The sequence below is a fragment of the Perissodus microlepis genome, chromosome 10 (genome assembly GCF_051167445.1).
Source record: "Perissodus microlepis isolate ML-2025 ecotype Zambia chromosome 10, ASM5116744v1, whole genome shotgun sequence".
Taxonomy (NCBI): domain Eukaryota; kingdom Metazoa; phylum Chordata; class Actinopteri; order Cichliformes; family Cichlidae; genus Perissodus; species Perissodus microlepis.
In genome coordinates, this window is record NC_140470.1 from 15,014,685 (window position 1) to 15,038,452 (window position 23,768).

Below are 23,768 nucleotides of genomic sequence, written 5' to 3' on the forward strand. Positions count from 1 at the left end.
ACACATCATTTGTTTCTCATTTCTTTAGTCAAGTCTACAAAGAAAATGCCAAGATATCACAGTTTAACAGACACAAAATTGTATTTTCACATCAATAAGTTTAGACGAGCTATTAGCCAAAAACTTGGTACATCTCAACATGCAACGTGTCCTTACAAATTGGATGCATCTGGACCTTAAGCAGATCCATTTTCTGTTCACTGAAGCCTCGTCAGAAATGATCTTAAGGCAACTGTCAAGAAATAATTCTTAAAGAAGGGAAACAGGGAGAAAAAACAGGTGTGCTAAGTTCCACAAAGACTTATCTGAAAATCAGTGGTAGCAGGTCTTATTGAGTGATTAATTCAAATTTGAAACTCTCAGTTTAAATCATCATCAGTAGTTACTGAGGAGGTCAGGAGGGAGGTACAACAGTGAATGTCTGCAGCCATCTGTAAAGCATAAGACTCTGTCATTGTTTGAGTCTGGATTACAGCCTGTAGTGTTGGATATCATGTCAAAATTGGTGGAATTATCCATGTACAAAAGTACTCCTAGAGTTTGTGGGATCATCTTGACAGAGAAGAAGACAAAAGGAACCAAACATCCAAAGAAGCTTTGAATGTCCTTCAAGAAGTTTTTTAAAACTGTGCAATAATAAATAAATGATGGGTGGCTTAAGACTTTTGCACAGCATTATATCAGACAAGATCAAAATATAAACTGCTTTAAATCCTAGTAATTCATGGCAAGAATGTGAAAGACTAAATGACTCAATAGTTTCCTGTCATATGTGAATATGCTGAAATACCCATCCCTGCATTATAGAAAATGACATAAACTAATTTTAACAAATTTTATTTAATGATAACATTAATTGTATGAACGAGTCTGCATCACGGTGAAATGATTACAAAATGAAGTATTAAACCCTTGCCTGTATGTCCAGGGTGACTGCTGCAGAGGGCAGCTCCAGAAAGGCACCCGAAATTGAATCTACAACATTACAGCATATAAGGAAGCAAGACTGAGAATGCAATTGAAAATTTAAGGGAAAGAGGCAGCACTGTTCTGTGAGGTCAATGCTTTCAGCTCATGCAGTTGTAAGTGGACTATAGCTATAGTATGAATTTTAATAATCTGCCAGTGTTATCATCTGAGCAACAAGCAACCTGTCCAGATGTGTTCTTACAGCCTGGGAACTGCACAATCCCATGTGATCATGAAAACAGGTGAAGAGAGTAAAAAAGTATTGAAAAAAAAATGTTCATATTAGAAGTTTGCATACTTTCTTATGTTTTTACTCTCTAAATATCAGACTGTGGATGATGCAGATGGCTTCCATATTGTCATTTTTACACAGTACTTTTGATATTTGATATGTACACAGATGATTAAATGAACATGGGAACCAACATGTAAATGACTGAGGACACCCACACTTAAAGAGAGTTATGTTTCACATTGTGTATTTGTTCACGTTTTGTGTAACCTTGGGATCATTTTACATCTCTTTAAACTTATTTTTGTACTCTAATATTAGTTTGATGTCTTCGTAGTTACTTTGTTACTTGCTTTTAATTGCTTTCCATCTCTGCTCATTTTGCATCACAGTTTTTGTCTCACTTCGGTTATTCTGTATCTGTAACAAATCTTTGTAGCTTTGTGGTCATTTGCACCTATTTTTTTGTCCCACTTTTATCACTTTTTGTTTCATTTGGATCATTTTTACTCTTTTCTTTGTTGTTTTGTGTGTTTTGTCAGTGTTTTGTATGACATTATGTGTCTAATATCAGTTGTTTTACATTTCTTTGTAGCCACTTTGTGGCGATTTAATATAGCGTGCCCAGCAGGGCCCTTCACTAATCAGTCTCTATATCAGTCCATATACAGGAAACCCAGCACAGTCACGTTAGACGCGATCTATATGAAATCTGCATCAGTCTGTGCAATTCCTTGAATTGGCCTCTGGATGGAGACCCTGAGTCACTGTAACTGGTGCTAGAAATTTCTAGCCTCTGTGTGTGTGTGTGTGTGTGTGTGTGTTCGTTCTCTCTATACTGCAAAATAATTTGTGTCGTACCTCTGTTCAGTACAGTAAGGTTATAGTCATATTCGTGTTACATAAAACGCATTAAAAGAATTATTCATCATGTTGAAAGTCATTAATATTGCAGAAGAGTAAATCAGACAGAGAGTACAAGATAACAAAATGAAGGACAAATTAGGAGGAGAGGACTCAGAATGTACCAGAAAAGTGAGATGACCGGAGGAGGAGAGGAGACTCACTGTCCTCACACTGTGCTGGTAAAAATGATGACTGAGTTTTTCCTTTCCATGCACAGACAGCCTGCCCACCGATGTCCTTCGTCAGGCACTGCAGAGGAGAAAGACGAATCAGCACTCTCTCTTCAACCATCATCCCTCCCACTCTCCCTCCACATTTCTGTGCTGCTCCATCTCTTCTCAGACTTGTCGGGCTCTGCGGTGCAGCACATTGAGGTGACCTCCTGCAGCTCCACAGCCAGACGAGACCACGCAGGAAGAAGCTGCTGCATCATTCAGCCTTGGCAGGAGGTAAGACCCCAAGAAGTTGTTCATCTGCACCTTCAGGGACTATATGTGAGGACTGGGTCACTGGATGGCACTAGATGAGCAAGACTGTGGAAATACCCAGATGATGATAGCAGGCAAAAGCTGCGAGCAGAGATAAACAGGCTTTAACCTTTAAGATTAAAATGATAATGCTTGTGATAATGATAAATATGAAGTGTTTCAATGTAATTGGAAAGGCATGAGAAACAGTTTAGCTAAACAAACAAGGGAAAACCAGAACCGTGTCATCCTCTTTTTATTCTGCATCATCATTAGATTTTGCCACAGGTGGATCAAGTTGTGGATGTAGGCAGAGGACAGAGCATTTTAACCTTGTTTTGTTTTTGTTTTTTAAATCAAAATCCATACTAGAAATATTGTTATGACCTCACCCAATCTGACCTCATATGTACCCAGAGAGCCCAACCCACAGAGATCATAATACAATTTGATGCGTCACTGCAAGCTTGTTTACAATTTATGTGTTCCTCTTTCTTTCTTTGTCCTCAGGTTTCCTCTTTTTTTTTTTAAAGGTGGATGGGACTTTTTCAACATGCTTAAGTCTCTATTTGTATATGGAGTGTTGGGAGGTGAGAAACATTTTTAGGAAATATTACTGTCGAGAAGGGAAAAAAGCACTTGAATGCTTAGGTTTGAAACTGCTTCACAAAGAATGTGATTTTGTGTTTTTTGCCCCAGTGATGCTCATTCCAGTAAAATCTCAGCCTATGACCGTGTGCGTGGAAGATGATGAGGAACTGAGAGTAGACTGTCGGATCGAGCCCAAGCCTAATAAAATCAACACCTATCAGTTCTCGTGGTCTATCGGACCCAGGCAGGAGACCATTAACACCAATGTGTCCGGTGATTCAGCAAATAAGGAGTTCAAAGACAAAAGCAGAGTGGAGGAGCTGGAGCCCGTCGGCTACAGAATGACGCTGTCAGACTTCAGAGATAAACTCTCAGACAACACCACCTTCCTGTGCAAAATATCTGGGCAGGGTGCAAACATCACTGTTCAGAAGGGTAAGTGTACTGGCAAGTGCGCATGTATGGGTGGATCTGAAGCAGTGGGCATGAGGGGAAGACAAATATTAAGAGGTCTGTGTGAACCCACTTTTCTTCTTTGGCAGATAATATTCTCAGCTGCTCAGCTGTAAGCCTGCTTCTGAAGAACTCCTGGTCATGGATGGTCTACCTGCTGCTTTTCTTCTATCATACACACAGCTAAGAAAGCTATTTTACAGAAAACATACAGGCTAGTGCACGAGCACACACATCTAACCCATCTCTGCTTTTTGTCTACGTCCACAAACATCCCTTGCATAAAAAACGCTGAACAACATGCTGCACAGATGTAACCGTCTCTCTCTGTCTAATCTTTTCTTCCAAGAAGCACTGAAACAATATTGGAATGTTTCCAGTAATAATGATTACTCAGATATGGTTCAACATAAATATTTAGTGATTTGCTATTTGTATGCATAAACACAGCTGTACTCTGGGTATGTGGGTAAATATTACTTTGGAAGATGCTGCATTTGTTTCCTGTGTTTTCAATAAAGATACAACTTAAAACCTGATTCTAATTTGCTGTGAATTCAGAGCTCACTGGACTGAGATAGAGAGTTTGAGATGAAGAAAATGGAACATGTGTGTGTGGGGGTGGGGTGGGGGGTTGTTTATAATTATAAAATCAGTCTTATCTTCATCTTGACACTAAATAATGATTTAAAGGGGTCATGTCTTGGCATGATTTAAAAAGAAAAAAAAACTCAAGTGGTGTCTTTAAAGACTCCTAAAAGAAAAAGCTAAGGATTCATAAGAAGCTTGTCTTTTTACTCTAAGGAGCTTGGAAAGAAAAGCGTCTGGACTTCTTTAAGTTGCTTGAAGACATTTCACCTCTCATCCGAGAAGCTTCTTCAGTTCTAGGGTCCAATGGTGGAGAGTCCCAGATTTAAGAGCTGCGGGAGTAACCCACCGAGAGGGACAATGGACCCCCTAATGATCCTCTACCTAATCACATGAGCCAAGGTGTGAAAACGGGTGTGGGTCACAATCAGCCAAGGTTTCGGGTGAGCTCATTGTGAAACCTAGCCCCACCCTATCATGTGATTTCCTGAGGTCAGATGGCCCAGGATGTGAGTGGGCGTTAAGGCGTCTGGGAAGGGATCTCAACACTGGATTATAGATGGCAGACGGTGTCGTAAACCACCGCCTCTGTTAAAAGATGGTCGCTCACAGTGGACATACATGGCTTCTTTCACTCCTCTTTCAACCACCAATCTCTTAACAATAGCTGCTACCCCGAACTGTTCTCAGATCACTTGCAAAATGTTTACTTTCTGCTCCAAGAGTCAAGACTAAACATACAGAAGTTACATTTGAATTTTATGCTCCACTTTTCTGGAACGCCCTTCCAGGTAATGTGAGCTCTGCTTCATACTGTAGTGATTTAAAATCAACAGAACAGAACCTTTCTGTTTGATCTGTTTTGCCACTGTTATTGTAAGCTGTTACTATTTATTTATTGATACTATTTATTGGTGTTCAGTACTGTGCTTCAACTGCAGTATACATTTGGCGATCCTGTTATTGTTATGTTGGGGTTTTGTTTGTTTGTTTGTTTCTATTTTTTGTGAATTCCCTGAGTCACATTTTATGTAACTTTATGTTTGTAATGCGCTTTTATGAATTAAAGGGCATGACTTCGGATTAACTTTGTCTGACAAAGCTATATAAATCCATGGAGAAATGTGTAAAATCATTATCTTAAAAACATGCATTTAATGTTTTAGAGTATTGGAAAATGTTTCATTGCTTTCTACACCAAAGCAGATAAAATTGGGCTTTTTCCTAATTCAGACTTCAAAGCTTTGAAGGAGATATAGTGACAGAAAGAGGCCACAAGATGGCGTGCTTGTTCAGGTAGTGCAGGGGTAGGCAACTCCAGGCCTCGAGTGCCAGTGTCCTGGAGGTTTTAGATGTGTCCATGATCCATCACAGCTGATTTAAAGGGCTAAATGACTCCTCAGCATTTCTTGAAGTTCTCCAGAGGCCTGGTAATGAACTAATCATTTGATTCAGGTGTGTTAACCCAGGGTGCGATCTAAAACCTGCAGGACACCGGCACTCGAGGCCAGGAGTTGCCTACCCCTGAGGTAGTGGATACCATTTGTTGGCTGTTTGGTTTATGTCAGGATAGGCAACTCCAGGCCTCAAGTTCCGGTGTCCTGCAGGTTTTAGATGTGTCCTTGATCCAACACAGCTGATTCAAATGGCTAAATTACCTCTCCAACATGTCTTGAAGTTCTCCAGAGGCCTGGGAATGAACTAATCATCTGACTCAAGTGTGTTGACACCCCTGCTCTAGATGCTCAGGGAATGGTGTAGGCAACTCCAGGCCTCGAGTGCCGGTCCTTGAGGCCTGGAGTTGGACACCCCTGATCTAGGGAAACACACTTCTACTTCCACAAAATACATCGGTATAAAGGCCCTGCTCCAGCTCCAAAACCATCTCAATATTCCACTGGGGTACCGCTGGGACGGAGTTGACCGGTAGAGTTTATGCATCGGTGTCAGAGGAAAACTACTGAGGACAGATTTGCAGTTTAATATTCAATGTTTTTAATACACACATCAGTTTTTCATTCATTCTATTAAATCCCATTTGGTGCCATTAACTCTAACTCAAACTATATTTTATGAATACATCCCTGCATTTCATGGCAAGGATCTATCCCTTCAATGAAGTCAGCAGAATCCAGACCAGATGAGTGGACCAAAACCCCATCTTAAACTGGCGCTGTGATGAGGTCCAAAACTTTGTGCACGGTGCACCCGTTCACTCTATCCGTCTAACCATTTGTTTCCTGGATTTGTCCCTGCTGCTTTTATCGGATTCAAGCTCCTCTGGAGAAAGAAACAGAATGTATATTATATTCTAATAAACAGTGAATCAGTCTGAAACAAGTTATTACATCACAAGTGATATCACTGTAAGGTATAATGATCAGTCAAAGCAACATACCTGAAGCTGGTTGCTGATGAGTTTGATTGACACTGATGAGTTCAGTGTCGGCTCCTGTGTGAGCCGTCCTCGTTCTTGGGTAGTATTGAAAAGCTAATCCATTTGTATGCACAATCATATTGTGCCACGGGTAAAAAGGTCCCTGGTGGCAGGGAATTAAATCAGTGGGTCAGAGGAGACCAGCCAAGATTCAGTCTCTTAGGAGTTACATGTCGGACACTGGGATTGGAAGATGGGGTGCAATGCTGAGTGTCCAGCAGCAAAATTCAGAATTTGAAATGTTTTCTGTCTCTCCCATCTTCCTCTTCATCATCCTCCTCTTCCCTTGGTCTCCTCCTGGAACCCCCCGGTACTGGGCTGGGGGGCAATAACACAGGGGCAGCCTGTCCACTGTCTGAGTCTTCATTGTCACTGTTATCAGGGTCACTGTCATCATTGTCATTTTCAGGGACACTTTCGTTGTCACTATCAGACCCTTTGTCTTCCCAGAACCATCTCATTTCTTCCACTATCGGATCTACCGCTTGCTGGGCCGGGTTTAATTCAATTTCTTCTGCTGGAATCTCTGCTATGATATTTTCCCAGGGTCCTTCTTCTGTGGTGGATTAATTTCAATTCCTCCTGCAAGAACTTCTTCGTTGTTAGGAAGATTGTCGTCAATTTCATCTTGCGGCACTTGAAGAATCACTTGACTCAAAACAAGGAGGCTTACTTCTGTCAAGACACCACGTGAAAGACCAACTTGCAGCCAGCGGATCATCGGGCGAATTGCATTGATTTCTTCATGTTGCTCCAGTAAAAGAAGCAGCTGGGGGATTGGTACCCCTACAACAATAAATAGAGAAATATTTTATTGTTATCATTCATATGATGCCAAAACTGTCCACAAAATCCAATTTGTGCAACTACACAGGGAACATACAAACATGCATACATTAAAATTATTATAGTGTGACTGCTCCTTCAATTTAAAAAAAGGCTTTAGTCGATGAGCAGCAGCTTATAAATGTCACTATTTCAATGTTTTCCTCAGCCCTCACTGTAGTAATGCACTATTAAACTAATTAAGTAGGATTTTGTTATAATTATATATAATATGTAATGCAAAGTCTAAATAATCCACTTTGCAAAGCAACTCTTTGCAAAGTGGATTAAAAGAGAAATATGTGTATTCCCAGTGCACCAGGAAATACACCGTACCACACGGAGGTTTTCAGGGGTCACAAACCAGCCTCTGGGCTTGTATGACTGAGGCCTTAAAACTTTGGAAATTGTTATGTGTAGTAACAAACTGTCAGATAATCCATCTGAAAACTGAAAAGAGAAATCACGCTCTTACTTCGAATGGGGTCGTTATGCTGTCCGTCTCCTGTCTCCATTTGATCTATGAAAACAGTCTGGAGGAAACTGGTCGGTACAGTTGTCAAACTTTTAAGCTGACTGGTTTAAAACTTTCAGACTGTCGAAAGTCGTTTAAAATTGTCTGAAAATGTTTTAGCAAGCTTTTTAAAAACACGATGTAAATGTAGAGTAAGCCAAGTGAATGCTGTGAGGAACGCTGCGAAGTGTTAACTGATATTTCTCCACCAATTCCCAGCCAACATGTATATATGGGCCCCACCTGGTTTTTGCTCAGGCTGGATGGGTACCATGTGGGCATGGGCTCAAACTGGGCTTTTTGTATGGGGCCTACTTGGGTTTTTCACATTAAACCCATATGGGCGATCCCAAGTGGGCACTTTTAGTAGGTCCTAGCTGTGTCAAACATGGGAAACACTTAACTTGGTCCAAAATGGGAAACACATGTAGGACCCACTTGGGTTTTCCACCGGGGATAGACATGGGCAAACAGTCATTTAAAGAAAAGCTTTTGCTGTGTGCCCCAGGTGGGGCAAAGTGAGGTAATCAATATATGTTTTAGTATCGATGACACAGGTGGGGCCCACCTGGTCAAACTATATGGGTCACACATGGGCAAATACAAGTCAGACCCTGAAAACATGTCTATGTGGGCCCCAGGTGGGGCAAAGTGAGGTAATCAGTATATATTTTAGTACTGATGACACAGGTGGGGCCCACCTGGTCAAACTATATGGGTCGCACATGGGCAAAACCAAGTCAGACCCTGAAAACATGTCTATGTGGGCCCCATATGGTTTATGTTAAGTTAATATGGGCATATATTTTACGTGGGCTCAAGATTGTTTAGTATATATGGGACCCACTTGGGTTTCTCACATTAAAGCCATATGGGCAAAACCAAGTGGAAACATATAGTAGGTCCTGGCTGGGTCAAACATGGGAAACACTTCACTTGGTTCAAAATGGGAAACACATGTAGGACCCACTTGGGTTTTTCACCTGGGTTAGACATGGGCAAACACAGACATTTAAAGAAAAGCTTTTGCTGTGTGCCCCAGGTGGGGCAAAGTTAGGTAATCAGTATATATTTTTTTAGTACTGATGACATAGGTGGGGCCCACCTGGTCAAACTATATGGGTCAGACATGGGCAAATGCAAGTCAGACCCTGAAAACATGTCTATGTGGGCCCCAAATGGGTTATGTTAAGTTAATATAGGCATATATTTTACATGGGCTCAAGATTGTTTAGTACATATTAGAGATGGCACGATACCACTTTTTTATGTCCGATACCGATACCGATATCATAAATTTGGATATCTGCCGATACCGATATGAATCCGATATAGTGTATTTTTTAATCAATAAAACGTTTTTTTAATATCTTGCTGCATTTTGTATAAGTTTACACTCAAGTTTAAATAAATAACAACACTAAAGCTATTCTGTTATACCTGTATGTAAAAAATACACTGCGCCCAAAATATTTCATAGTTCAGCAAAACCAATCAATCTAATAAACTTAAACCTACTCCATCCTCCCTATTCTGGTATTTTAAAGAGTACTTAGCAGAAATATTAAGCAACCTAACTAATAGGGTTGCAAACTCCCAGCAAAAAAAAATAGGGAACCACCCTCCACCTCATGATGCTTAATCGATGTAATCAAATTTAATTTGATGCAGGGGGAAAAATGCACAGAAATAAATTCTTTTTCAAGAATAATTAAATAGATTCAACATCTTTCTTCAACAGAATTGCAGACTGCACAGATGGTATCTTCCCAAAGGAAAAAGTAGTATAGCTTACTAGGGTATATTAGACTTAACAGTTACTATATACAGTAATGGACTACTATATATTTTACATCAGATTAAAACTTTGGGTGTAAGATTCAGATAATTATTTATTAAAAGCGAGACATTTTAAATGAGAATAAGAAAGAAAAGTATGTCTTTGTGCCCCCTTTTCCCTGTTCATGCCCTATCGGCCCCCCGGGCTAAACTTTGCTAGATCCGCCCCTGCACAGTTACCAGCTACGTAGAAAAAGATCCTGGTGTAGAAAGTAATATTAAATAAATTCTAACAACAGCTTATCAAGCTTAATAGTGCTGCTGTTGTTCAACCGCTGGTTTCCTCTTTCTGGTGAGAAGTGGGCCAAAAACTAAGAAGAGAGACGGACTCGCGACAGAAAAGCCGATCAGCTGACCATTAAGCAGTTTCACGATTGAAGTAGCAGCAGGAGAGAGAGAGAGAGGCAGTCGCTCCATATATCTGTTGTTAAGCTTAACGCTAAAATGCTTTACAAACATTCAGAGATGAACTTACACACTTGCTTTACTTCTCTCTGGGATAACTTCCTCGGAGATGAAATGCTGGTTTGGTAGCGAAGCTACAAATACACACAGCCGCTCTATCACGTGATGCATACTGCTGCAACGTGCTAGGTTATGAGCCGAGTTACGCTGTGTAGCAAGTTTTGTGAGGTGCTTTTTTGATATTTAATGGATCGGATTACATTTTTTATTTCTCGCCGATATCCGATCCAGTAATTTGGGTCAGTATCGGACCGATACCGATACGTAATATCGGATCGGTCCATCTCTAGCCGCAACCCACATACTCAACTCTGGTGCTCAACCCACATTTTCCTTACAAATTTGACACAATTTAAGGGGAAAAGGTGATGCAAGCATTAGATATTGCTGCAACCCTACGGGTGGGAGGAAGCCTGTGTTACACAGGCTAGGACAGGTACCAGGGAGGTTAGACTAGAGCAGGGGTCTCAAACTCCAGTCCTCGAGGACCGGTGTCCGGAAACTTTTCCATGTGTCCCTGTTGCAACACGCCTGAATAAAATTAGTAGGTTATTAGCAAGAGTATAGAATTTCACTGCATGCTGAAGTGGTAACCCCTAACCCTACTCAAGTAAATTTAAGTACATGTAAGTGTTTGGAAAAATGTACTTTTAAAAGTACTTTTATTGCACCATGTTCATTCACTCATGAGTTGCTGTAACATGAATAAACAGTACCCTTGCACAATGACCGAAAGTAACTGTTCTGGATGTAGTGTTTAGAGTTGCCTACCAACGGGTTGAGGATCAAAGCCAGAAACTTTAAGGTGTTATAGGTGACCGAGTTGATTATACAGACAATTGGTCCTAAAGGTACACAATATAGACTGTCCCTGGGTATAGCCTGTGGTATGAGGTCCGTTCACTTGTATTGTCTTGTTCTAACTGCTTCAGACAATCTATCACCCTCTTCCTGTTACCATTTCCTGGGCTTGTTTCAGGGGCTCATACGTATTTCTGTCACTGAGCAGTGACAGTCATAAATGGTTAATGATCAAGAAACTACCTCACAGCCCACTGTTTGCCAGTGGTGCTAGTTTTAGTAATTCTGCAAAAGTACGGTTTTTAAGATTGAGGAAACCTGCAGTCAGTTGAGACTGAAGAAGTCACTTGGATGAGTGACGAAATGTTTCTCCCACTCAAAACGTTACATCCAAATGAACAGAATCCACTTTTTGGGATTTCATTACCTGGATAACTGAGCATGCATCAAGACAAAAGATCAGCAGCTTAGTAACTTAATCTATAATCTATAATGCTGCACTGTGTGTTTATCACTCTCATGACAGAGGTATTTGTAAGAGGTATTGTCTTTTATGTTGAGGCCATGGCATGACTCTGGCATGTTTTTTTTCATGATGGGTGACAGTGCATCTGATGTCCTTGTGTTGGTGTTGCATCCGTATAATAATGCTGGTCCAGGATCAACATTGGTACTGACCAATCATTTTGTTGTGATGTCATAACGTTGCAATGTCTTCAAATATGTGCTTGTTTATATAAAACTCTCTCCTAGAACAAATGGTCAGTATAATTTTTTTCTTTATTAATTTATAGAATATAGTAAATACATTTTCAAGTTAGGTTTGCTATTTAGTTTAGCCAGATTAGTTTACAGTTTACTAACATTGGTTTGCCACAGGTCAGTCGCAATGCTGATTCAAGGATTCAAGGAAGCTTTATTGTCATTTGCATCACATGTTTACATGAGGTGGAACGAAAATTACGTACACACAGTCCCAGAGCGAAAAGAAACAGAATAATGAAGAAACAGAATTTTTAAAAAAAAACAGATTTAAAAAACAGAATACAAAAGTAATACAAATAAATAGAGTGCAACAACCTGGGTACCAGTATGGAGTATAGGTATAGAAAAGTAGGTATAAATACTTTAGCAGCAAAAGGGCATGATGACCAGCATTGATAAAGTGATGGTGTCAGTAAGTGTCAGTAATCCTGGACCAACATTGTTTTGATGACGTAGAAACAATACCAACACATGACTGACAATTTTTTGGTGATAGTTTAACTTCCTCTTACTGATATCAATTAAAACTATATAACTACACAGTTGGTGTTCACTTATTTCACTCTTGTTTTTGCACCTCAGCAAAAAATGTGGTTTATCACAGTTAACCCCATATTAGTAAATTAATTAATGATTTAACAACAGGGCAATTACTGTTTTACACTGGGACAGGTAAGTTTGGATAGGTTTAATTCCCCCTTCACACAAATACTTTCACAGCACTGCACCTGGAGTGAAATTGGATTTAACAATGGTAAATTCCTCAAAACCCTTTCATGATTTATTTGTATTAATTTATTTGCATTATTATATTTGCTAACTACACTACCCTTATTTCGAATTTATTAATAATATTATTGTTTACAATTTAGGCATGCTTGCTTGCCTGCCTCAATCTCAGTCTATCCTTTGCGTCCTCTATCCGAACTGGCATTCTTGAACCTCAGCGCCACCCGTAGTTTCCGACAACACACTGATGGCTGCTTCCACAGGCAGTAAGAAAGGACAGGAACTCTCTAAGGCTGAGTACCTAAAACGTTATTTATCAGCCGACGATGATTCCCTGAAATCTAAAGAAAAGGCAAAAAAGAAGCGGCGTAAGGTTCCCGAGAAGGGGTGAGCCGGTGTGGAAGGTTTAGTCGACTTTTGCCGCAGATTTAGCTGTATTTGTTAGCCGTTAAGCTAGTTAACGACTCTGTTGTTGTGCAGCGCTGTTTTCCTCACTGCCTAATGTAATAACTTACTCGTGTTTACTTCTTTGATTCAAGACTTAAAATAGTGGACGATGACATAGATTGGAAACAGATGGTCACACAGCAGACGGAGATTGAGGAAGAGGATGAAGAAGAAGCTCCAGTGGTAAGATGACGTTAGCTAGCTACCTGGCTAACCTGTCCATTCATTCAGTTGAAATGATTACGGAAACATATGCTATATGCGCTCCTGTATATGAGGGGTTCTTTTAAACAATAAAAATGCGCCTGATGATTTGGAACACTACTGGTCAGAGGGCCCGGTGGCGCCAGTGTCCGGCAGCCTCGCCTCTGTCAGTGCGCCCCAGGGCGGCTGTGGCTACAATTTAGCTTGTCATCACCAGTGTGTGTGAATGGGTGGATGACTGAACGCATAAAGCGCTTTGGGGTCCTTAGGGACTAAGTAAAGCGCTATACAAATACAGGCCATTTACTTAATGCTGAAATCTAATCTATTGTATTAAATGGGTATGCTTGTAGTTTGGGTAATTTTGTTATGTCAACAAGTTCTGTTTTAAAACTTAATCTTTTGTTAACTGTTCAGATTGCTGAGGTGATTGATGATCGACCTGAGGAAGTGAAACAGATGGAAGTTTTTAGGACCAGCAACAGATGGAAAGTAATTGGAGGTAAATAAGAAGTCACAGAAGTAGGGGGGGGGATTTGTGCAATATTAAGTTAAGACTGTTGTTTACTATAGTTTTACTTCCTCTCCTAAAAGTGGATCAAAATGATGACACAGAGGAAGGAAATGGAAAAGAACATCAAAATACAGAGGCTGGCTCATTAAGCAGAGGTCGACATGACTCACCCGAGTTGTCTTCAAAGAGAAGAGGACGGGATTCTCCTGTCAAAAAGACCCGGCATGACTCTCCAGATGTCTCACCTCCGAGGAGACGTCGGCATGACTCTCCAGACATCTCTCCACCAAAGAGAAGTCGGAAGTACTCTCCGGATGTCTCTCCTCACAGGACAAGACGTCACGACTCTCCTGATGTCTCTCCTCCCAGGAGAAGACGTCATGACTCTCTTGATGTCTCTCCTCCCAGGAGAAGACGTCATGACTCTCCGTATGTCTCTCCTCCCAGGACTAGACGTCACAACTCTCCGGATGTCTCTCCTCCCAGGAGAAGACGCCATGACTCCCCAGACTTGTCACCACCGAGACAGTGTTCAGGAAAGTCAGAAAAAATGCAAAGTAAAGGTGAGTGATCCATTTAAATTGTAAAGTGGAATCTGGTGTGGCATATGAATAAAAGTAAAAAGCAGAGACCCATTTAACATGAGTTTTGAATGGAAATTTATTTTAAAGAGATTAAAGATTTTAAAGACCTTGATCTAATAATAAATCTTTATTTTTTGTTCAAAAGGCATTACAAAATGAAAATTAACAAATTAACTGTGTCTTTGTCAGATTCAGCCTCCAACAAAAGCAAGCTCAGCTCATCCTTGTTAAGTAAAAAACGCTCACCGGATCCTCATCGGTCAGCGGTGGCTAAGAAGGGTCAGAATAGACATGATTCAGACTCGGATCCGTCTCCCCCGAGGAAAAGGCCCCTGAAGGGAAGCACCTCAGACTCCGACCAATCTCCCCCAAGGAGGCCCTCAAAAACTAAACGGGGCTCAGACTCTGACCAGTCTCCACCCAGGGTGCGGCCACCGAGTGGAAGGGACTCGGATGGAGATTTGTCACCACCTCGTAGGCCAGGCCAGTCACAGGTAAGCAGATTGTGTTGGAACAAACAGTAATGTAAAATCTGATTTAGCTCAAATTTCTTTCTTTTTTTTCATTGTCTTTTTTTTTTTTTTATAACCAGGGCCATAGGATGCTATCTGGTGGAAAGGCAGGCCTGGTTTCTGTGGACGTTTTAAGGAAAGAGCAAGAGGAGAACAGACGCAGAGAAAAACACAATCAGCCACTTGAAGGTTTCCTCAACTTTTCTCTCTTAAGATATTTTTACACCCATTGATGGAAGAGCTTCATACAGCTTTGCATCTCATTTCAGCTTGTCATCTATATTGTCGTATTTTATTTAGTCCTAAAATTAAATAATGAAGTTTCTACATACTTACCCATTCATCCCCTATGACCAGATGAATCGCGTAATGCTCAGACGATTTTCAGAGACAAAAGTGGCAAAAGGAGGGATCTGGATTCAGAGAGAGATGAACAGAAAAAGAAAGCTGGTGAAAAAGCGGCAAGAGACGAAAAATACGCTCAGTGGGGAAAAGGGTAAATGTGCATGATCATTTCAAATATCACAGTTTATGTGATTATATCCACATAAAAAAATTATAAAAGCATCATGTGGTTCAATGGTTTATGTTAAAATGTATGTATAGGTTGGCACAGAGCCAGATGCATCAGCAGAAACTTGAGGACGCGCTGCACGAAGCCCAGAAGCCACTGGCACGTCACCGTGACGATGAGGATCTTGACCGCATGTTGAGAGAACAGGAAAGAGAAGGCGATCCTATGGCTGCAATGCTCAGGCGTAAAAAGGACCGTGGCACAAAAACACAAGGTGTTTAACATTACATATGTTTTACTTTATTTATGACTTTATTTTATTTCACCAGGTCAATCCTTGTAAGAAGCTTTTAAATAGCAGCAGTTTTGTTTTTGCTACTGTTTGTATTTTTATTTATTTGTATGTTTGTTTTGATTTTTTGTAGAGAAACCTCGATATAAAGGCCCTGCTCCACCTCCAAACCGGTTCAATATTCCACCGGGGTACCGCTGGGATGGAGTTGACAGGTAGAGTTTGTGCATCGGTGATAGAGGAAAACTGTTGAGGACAGATTTGTAGTTTAATATTGAATGTTTTTAATACACACATCAGTTTGTCATTTTGCACATTAATGGTAAAGCAATTGTGATCATATTTTTCCACGTCTATATTAAATTTGCGCCTAATTGAATGGATTGTCTTTGGCCTTTTAGGTTGCGTATCATAATTAATAGGGTTATTTTATTTGTGTCTTGCAGGTCAAATGGTTTTGAACAGAAACGCTACCAGAGGATGGCAGATAAAAAGGCTGTGCAGGAAGCGGCCTATAAATGGAGTGTGGAGGATATGTAAAGGCTTTCAGAAAATGATGAATCTGGAGCAGAGCTAAAGAGCACACCTGCTCAACCTTTATGTATAATTTTTATGCTGTTAAAACAACAAGACTAGATGCATCTACGCAGCAAAAGTTATTTTTTAAATAAACTACATAGAATAATTTGTTTCACCTTTCCAAACCCTTTTGATACTGTACCATGTGTATCAGATGGAACTGTACAGAAAAATGAAGTGAAGCATGTTCACAATTTTTGTAAGACGTTATTCACCGTGGAGCAGAAGCTGTTGTGGTTTCAGTGTTTTATTAAAGAATGTTTTTGTAATGCATTGTCCCAAGAGTGTTCAGGCACCTGTAACTTAGATAGCATCAACATTCAATCTTTTTAGATAATTTTATACACTTACCACCCATTTTATTAGGCAACAGTAACTCAAATAACTGCTTGTTACAACCAACATATTTTGGTCCTGGACATAGAAAGAGAGACATGTCCCTCATGACTCCACATGAAACGTAGTGCACAGCAACCAAATGCTGAAAGAGAGTGTCCACAGCTGACTGTTGATGGTATGGTGTGGCTTTTGTGTACAAGATAAATGCACATTTGAGAGTTCTGTGGTGTAGCTAAAAAGATTGGCCTACAGAGATGGGGAAAAAAGCGGCATTCAGATAAGTCATTCCTTGCCATATTAATCAGGGAATGCATACACTGACAGGATGATGTGACTCTCGCAGTGAGGGAATCAGGTTGGGCTCTAATGTTTTTTCTAGCAATGTCTGATTCATCTTGTGCCGAATCAATCCAACCAACCAGCCATCTGTAGAGCATCAGAATGTCATTGAATAATTTGATTAGCATAAAAATTATTTAATTCTTACATATATTATAATCTTCACAGTCACCAGATTTAAAATGGCAGTCTAACATCTGTAAAAGTTTTAAGGCAGTTCCCACCAGCACCATCAAAAACAATTATGGAAGAATGATTTGTAGAATCAAGGAATCGGTGTCCTGGTTGCACATGCTAGACCAATGGCTTAATAACACAACAATGCTATTGCCTTTAATCTGTCACTATCTATGCTATTGATTATGGTGTAATTATATAAAATTATAAAAAAGTGACACAGTATTGTGCAATGAATAAAAAGTTTTATTTATAAACTTTTTATTTTTATAAAAAGTATTATTTATTATTAATAATAATAATAAAAAGCCTTACTTCATATTTGCAAATGTGTCGACTGATGCTATAATTAATCTGCGTTATCTATTTTTAATTGTGTTTTAAGTTGGTCTAAGTATCTTAGCACCGCGGAACTCTAGTATCCTTAGTTGGGGGAGTGGGGGGACTTTAAAATGTGACACACTGGACCCCGTTTCATTACGGAATGTTTTTGTTGATGCACTTGGAAGAGTGAAAACATTCAGCGGTACTGGTATGGTTTCACGGGTAATTAGCGACTAATGCAGAGAAACATTAGCCCTGAAAACTGTTTGTAAACCGCGTCAGTCTCCCGTGCCATCGTTCTAGTTTAAAATGGCTGACTGGAGTCCGATAGCGAAGGTGTACGACCCGCTGAAAGCTGGTAGCATCGACGGCACGGACGTGGAGCCCCATGATCGAGCGGTCTGGAGGGCCATGGGTGCCCGGTACAAGCCCAACAAAGGCGTCGTTGGAGACCCACTGCTCACGCTTTTTGTGTCCCGCTTGAACCCACAGACAACCGAAGATAAACTACACAAAGTGTTCTCTAAGTACGGAGACATCCAGCGGCTCCGGCTGGTCCGGGACATCGTCACGGGTTTCTCCAAAGGATATGCCTTCATTGAGTACAAAGAGGAGCGGTCTGTGGTCCGGGCCCGCCGGGACGCCAACAAGCTGGTGGTCGACCAGCATGAAGTGTTCGTGGATTTTGAGCAAGAGAGGACTCTTAAAGGATGGGTGCCGCGGCGGCTCGGCGGCGGGCTTGGAGGGAAAAAGGAATCCGGACAGCTGCGGTTCGGCGGCAGGGACAGGCCTTTCCGTAAACCCATCAATCTCGGGGTAGACCCGGTGCAGGAACGAGGAGGTGGTGTTGGTGGAGGGAGGGAGTGGGACAGACCAGGCGGGAGAGCCAGAGAGGATCGGGACCGACACAGAACAGCAGAGTGGGGCAACAGAGGAAGGAGAGATGACCGGGACAGAGGCCGAGAGTGGGATGACCGCAGGCACGGAGACAGGAGCAGGCACCGGGACCGGAGATGAAGCATGTGGCTGCACTTCAGCGGTACTGCAAGACTGACGGATGGTTCAAAGCACAGCTGAAGGCTTTCAAAGGAGGACAGTGAATGAGTGTGTGACTTGGATAACTGTTTGTGTGAAAGGTTACTTTTTTTTTTGTATGCTGATATTCTTCAGATTGTACTGTATGGTAATCAGGACTCTGCCTGTGGCTCTCATATTCAGTTCTTCTCAGGGAAGTCTTACTTTGTCATTCGTGCAGGGTTGCAGGAATGACAAAGTAGGGTTGTTGTGTTTTGTTGTTGTTTTTTACAACTCTTTATTCGAGCGAAAAAATTACAATACGGATGGTGTCCAGCCAAATGAGGCTTACATTCCGGATGTCAAACATGAGCGCCAGGAGCCAGAATTACTGCTTAAGAGTCCAATTGGATTGCTTTGGGAAATCAAAACTGTATTTTTATACAGTTATCATAAATATTATTACCCCACATATACAATTCAAATTTTATTTCTTACAATTTAAGTTCCAACAGACTTTTTTCCCATTTACTACAGCATGTAGTTTATCATGTAGATAAACTGAGACAAACAAAACTGCATTTCTTTTTCTGATATTAAGATATTCCAGGGATTAAATGTGTAGTTAAACTTCTTTTCACTGACAGAAAGGGAAGTTTCGCTGGTCCGGCCCACTCAAGGTCAAAGGCTATATGTGACTCACAATGTAAAATGAGTTTGCAGTTTTTAAAAAAAAAAAAAAAAAAAAGAAAGCATAAGTTTAAGAGCACGTTGTCAGCCCCATTTCTTTTTAAAAAATTGTAAATCAGATTATATCATAAGCAATAAAATTCGGCATTGTTTTGAAATCTAAGGTGTTAATGTTTGTCAAAGTGTTGCAACATGTTTAAGATTTCCCAAGTTGGGTAGTTTTCCATTCTAGCCTCATGTGACCCCTGTTTTCAGAGTTGATAATGATGTGTTGTGCAAGATTTATACTTGAGGGAAGAAAACTCAGAGTATTCAAACACATTTACTCCTTTTTCCATATACATGCAACTCAGGAATTTGAATCAAACGCTTACTCAGCCATCTGATCCTCGGTCCTGCCCAGTGAGGGAGGTCAATCAGCTTTCGGTTATGGGTCACTGGGTGGATTCTTAAACTGTGCACAAGTATTTCTGAAGTCATCAATATGAAAGATGACGGGAAATGAATCTCTTATTTCATTAAAAGGTAATTCTCTAATGTACCAGAAAGAAACAAGAGGTAGAACTGACTTTTATTTCCAAGTATGTTCTGAGCAGTAAGCTGTCAATTATAGTGTTATTTATAAGAAGAGACAATGACGTTAGTGCAAACACATATACGTCAAACACACTGAAAACTGAGGCTTTTTTCCACTGGTTTGTGTTTATTACTGTATGATTATTGGGAATACATGCTGGGACAAGACAAATTTCAAGCATTTGTTAAATATGACTGACATTTAATATTAATTATGCATGTATGCAAACATGCAAGATGATTTCCACTGCCGCTTAGAAGTCATGCTTAGCTGGTCTTTGCCTTCCACCGTACCCGACATTCACGATGGGCCAGCCTGGGTAAGTCTCTCTTTGGACCGTGCTGAAGTTGATCCTGTGAATCAGAAGAATCAGAGCACGCAGACACAGAGTAGCTGCTCCCTACATGAAGGACACTGTGATGATGATAAACCTGTTCTCACCTGAACGCAGGGTTGATGCCAATGTTGTCAGGTTGCGGGAAAGCAGGTGTCCGCCTCCTGTGGCAGGAGGATGGGGGGGGGAAGTCTTTCTGATACTGAGACTGCATCTGGGCTGTTTCCTGTTCGTTTTTTGCTGCTGCTGACATGTGATCACGGTTGCCCACTTCTCTGTCCTCGCGTCTGTTTCCTCTTCCTGTTTTTCATGAGGATGCAGGAGGAGAATGGTGAGATTCCTGTTGTGTGTTACAGCCTGCTGAAGGGTAATCAGAACTTTGCTAAATGCAGAATTTCATCAACAGTAATCACACTTTCCATAAATAAACTTTCTTACTTTCTTGATCATACTACATATATTACACTATTTGCTTTTTTCATTTTAATCTTGAGAGAATAATACTTTATACATCAAGGAGATGAAATGGTCTACTTAAAATGTCATAAATCTTTGATTTTTAAAATATTGACCTGTTACACTTTGCCGTTCTTCTTAGTTTACTGGCAATATTTAACAATATCAATGTATTTAGTGAATTTCAACTTTTTTTTTCTTGATAAATAATTCCAAATCTTTATGGTAATATTTTTTTTTACACTGCGCATGCACTGACAATCTAACTGCTTCAAGTGAACACAGACCTCAGCTACTCAAGAAAAGATGTTTTTCTTCAAATATTGTTCCCTGGAATTCTTACTGTTCTTATGAATATAAATCATTTGCTTTGGATGTCGCAGAGCTGTGTGAAGGACACGGGAACACATACACAAATAATTACTGCTGAGGGCAATCCAATCCTGTGTCTGTGAGTAAGAGTGGCAGGAATTTCACTGCACAGCAGAGAAAACAATATCACTCCTCCAGATGCTCTGTGTCTATAACAGCATTTTCACATTTAACCTTATATGGTCTTTCTTATGTTCTATTTGAGGTATTAATTACTTTATTACAGTGTTTTTCAGTTTAGGGTTGTTTTTTTTTATCTAAGCTTTAATCACAAAATCACTTTTATAATCTCTACCATCTCTGCGTTCTCACTCATAGCACACTGCCCAAACCATTTCCAAGACACACACGTGCACTGAACAGAAAGCCACAGCCTTGCGTGCACTGTGCCATCATAAATGAGTCTTATCTTTATACAGACATGATGAGTTTACTCTCTAGGGTGAGCCAAGTCTGTTGACCTTTGCCTGGATCTTGGTCTCTGATAGGCCTGAAGCAGAAAGCCTCACGTGATGTGGTCTCCATCTTAGCAGGTGTGTCCGGGTAGAGGAGGAATCCTAAAAAGGGTGAAACGTAGACTGTTGACTCTTGTTCCCCTTTTTTAACCCACTACTTTGGAGTGATTCCAGTTAGCACAGAACATGTAGCCCAACTCTGTTTCACAGTTTCTGAAATCTTTCCAGTTAGGTTTCTTTTTCACAGCTTGTTTACTTTGCATACAAATTCTATAAAATAAGCGTAATGGCAGTGACAATTAATCATTCACACAGACCTGATTTTTGTGACAACAAAACAAATTTTTGTTTCTGTCTGTTTATTTATTTATTTATTTTATTTAGGACAGTGCATGTTAATGAACATAAATGTAAAAAAAAAAATACATGAATGTAAACATACCAGATTATAGCCAAGGGCTAATTTCCATCTGTTGTCCTTAAGCATAAAAAATAGACATAATAATTCATAAAAATTCATCATTCATTCATAATAAAAACTCCATCACCAAACTTACACATACACACCATTCTGTTCCCAAATAAAACATTAAAACTATACAACTCATACATGATCACACACTTGATTTGTCCATAACCAGTTTTTAACCTTTGCCTTAAACAAATTGAGTGTAGAGCATTCTCTAATGGATTGAGGAAGACTGTTCCACAGATGGCCTCCCTTGACAGAGAGGACGTTCTGCCCAAATGCTGTCCGTCTGTGGGGTACAAACAAGTCTCCTCGGACTGAAGCTCGAGTGGTCCTGTCTGAGCTTTCTTTATGCCTAATGAACTGCTTTAGTGGTGGTGGAGCAAGGGAGTGTAAGACTTTATATATTAAACACACTCTTTTAAGTTTCACTAAGTTATTGAAGTTCAGTAATTTATGTTTTTTTAACATGACAGTGGTGGTGGGAAGTCGGTTTTTTGTCAAGTAGTTTTAAACTTCTTTTATAAATGTTTTCAATAGTTTTAAGTGTTGTTGGACAAGCAAGTGACCAGGACGTCAAACAATAGTCCATATGAGAGATGATCATTGAGTAAAAATAAGTTTTTGCAACATTAATATTTAAATTATTACGTATATGATTTAGTTTATGATTTAGTGATGTGCACCGAGATTAAAGCGAGATCAGAAATAATGACGGTAATTTTGAATCCTTTTGTTATTTCTTGACTAGGACATTGTTTCTATTTCTGTTTTACTCTTTTCAGTGTTTGAACTTTCTTTCTTTTTTTCCTTTGCCACTGAGCTTTTTTACAAACACTAATTTAGATGATTAAAGCTGACAGTGGAGGATCTGAGAGCATAAGTAACTTTATCTGTTGCTGGTATGAAGGAGCAGCAGGACTTTACCTGCCACTGTTGGTGGTTCGCCCCTGTAGGGTCTACTGCGCAGAAAGAATTCGTGGTGGCGACGTGGTTGCTGCAGGCTGGCATTTTCAAAGAACATTTTGTCTGCTGGTTCCTGGATCACTGGCATCACCCGATGTTCTAAATCTTTGGTGTCTGCTCCTAAAAAAGTTTTAGAAAAGATGCATTAAAAAGTAAGACAAAAAAACTATCAGAATTTAATTTTTTTTAAAAACTACCAAATCCAAGAATAATAACTATGAAATTTAAAATGGAGGGCATTGTGACTGTAATTCTTACCTTCCTTTTAAAAAACACATAAGCTTTCTGCAGTGTTACCCTCTACTTCCTATATTTCTCTGCACTGTGAGTGTTTGTGTGCCCGCTTATACAAAGAGCTTCTTAAAGCTTGTTTACTGCAGTAGTCATGGTGTTCTATTGTTCACCGGTGGCTGGCAGATAGCTGGGACAATAAAGCAGATGAAGTACCAGAATGCTGAAACTTTGGTCTGTGAGTTCAGTCAGACAGGTTTAAAAGGGAATATGCTCCAAAATGAGAATTTTTATTAGTAATATTATTAAAATAAAGGCTGGATGACCATTTTTTAAAAACTGATTCAACTAGGTAATAAGTAAACTAGAAAGTTGGCCAGAGACTCCATTCTCCACTAAAGCCAACGATCTGTTTTTGAATTTAAAACAAAAGTGATCTGGATTCGCTTCACCTGTCCACCAAGCTTGACTTGGTAGTTTGTCTTGCTGACAGACAGACATATCACAAAATATCAGCACCCGTAAGCTAGAAGTGCCGAGCTGAGCCTTGTTTCCAAAGTTAATGCGTTTAAATGTCTTGCAAGGGTGGCTGCACAGTACCAAGTGTGATGATGGCAAAATAAATTTGACCACAGTAGTGTTAAGTGACACACCAAGCCAAGAAAGGAATGGAAAAAAAGAAGGGGGGAAGAGAAAATGACAAGTTTCCCATTCAGTAGTTACCCTGGAGCATTTGGCTAGTACTCAGCAATGTTCCCTGTGTCTTTGGCATGAATCCAGCATTACTTTTTTCACATT

At 40.1% G+C, this 23,768-nt stretch overlaps 4 protein-coding genes and 1 long non-coding RNA gene across 7 annotated transcripts; 3 read left to right on the plus strand and 2 right to left on the minus strand.

Annotated features, from left to right (window-relative positions):
* The first annotated feature begins 2,418 nt into the window (after window positions 1-2,418).
* On the plus strand, window positions 2,419-4,157 carry LOC146379073 (thy-1 membrane glycoprotein). 2 transcript variants are annotated; one of them, XM_084942362.1, is made up of 4 exons: window positions 2,419-2,556; window positions 3,108-3,164; window positions 3,274-3,600; window positions 3,708-4,157. In XM_084942362.1, the coding sequence occupies exons 2-4, from the start codon at window positions 3,128-3,130 to the stop codon at window positions 3,803-3,805; spliced, it is 462 nt and encodes a 153-aa protein (XP_084798488.1). In that variant the 5' UTR covers window positions 2,419-2,556; window positions 3,108-3,127; the 3' UTR covers window positions 3,806-4,157. The 2 variants fall into 2 exon arrangements, with proteins under 2 accessions (XP_084798488.1, XP_084798487.1); XM_084942361.1 differs by having other exon boundaries at window positions 2,422-2,556; window positions 3,085-3,164.
* Window positions 4,158-6,164: 2,007 nt separating this feature from the next.
* LOC146379074 (uncharacterized) lies at window positions 6,165-7,423 on the minus strand. Its single transcript, XR_014801496.1, has 2 exons — window positions 6,605-7,423; window positions 6,165-6,486 (listed from the first exon to the last, which is right to left on the minus strand). It is a non-coding gene; the product is annotated as an uncharacterized LOC146379074 (long non-coding RNA).
* A 5,372-nt stretch (window positions 7,424-12,795) lies between these two features.
* On the plus strand, window positions 12,796-16,496 carry bud13 (BUD13 homolog). Its single transcript, XM_084942364.1, has 10 exons — window positions 12,796-12,968; window positions 13,121-13,211; window positions 13,650-13,734; window positions 13,827-14,309; window positions 14,520-14,824; window positions 14,923-15,031; window positions 15,200-15,338; window positions 15,449-15,630; window positions 15,782-15,863; window positions 16,095-16,496. Exons 1-10 carry the CDS (start codon window positions 12,829-12,831, stop codon window positions 16,186-16,188), a joined length of 1,710 nt encoding a protein of 569 aa, XP_084798490.1. The 5' UTR covers window positions 12,796-12,828; the 3' UTR covers window positions 16,189-16,496.
* Window positions 16,497-17,535: 1,039 nt separating this feature from the next.
* On the plus strand, window positions 17,536-19,273 carry snrnp35 (small nuclear ribonucleoprotein 35 (U11/U12)). Its single transcript, XM_084942365.1, has one exon. It carries the CDS (start codon window positions 17,716-17,718, stop codon window positions 18,421-18,423), a length of 708 nt encoding a protein of 235 aa, XP_084798491.1. The 5' UTR covers window positions 17,536-17,715; the 3' UTR covers window positions 18,424-19,273.
* A 395-nt stretch (window positions 19,274-19,668) lies between these two features.
* LOC146379077 (uncharacterized) lies at window positions 19,669-23,104 on the minus strand. Of its 2 annotated transcripts, none has more exons than XM_084942367.1 (5): window positions 22,998-23,104; window positions 22,701-22,859; window positions 21,311-21,406; window positions 20,129-20,321; window positions 19,669-20,040 (listed from the first exon to the last, which is right to left on the minus strand). In XM_084942367.1, exons 2-5 carry the CDS (start codon window positions 22,825-22,827, stop codon window positions 19,941-19,943), a joined length of 516 nt encoding a protein of 171 aa, XP_084798493.1. In that variant the 5' UTR covers window positions 22,828-22,859; window positions 22,998-23,104; the 3' UTR covers window positions 19,669-19,940. The 2 variants fall into 2 exon arrangements, with proteins under 2 accessions (XP_084798493.1, XP_084798492.1); XM_084942366.1 differs by having other exon boundaries at window positions 21,284-21,406.
* Between the last annotated feature and the right edge of the window lie 664 nt (window positions 23,105-23,768).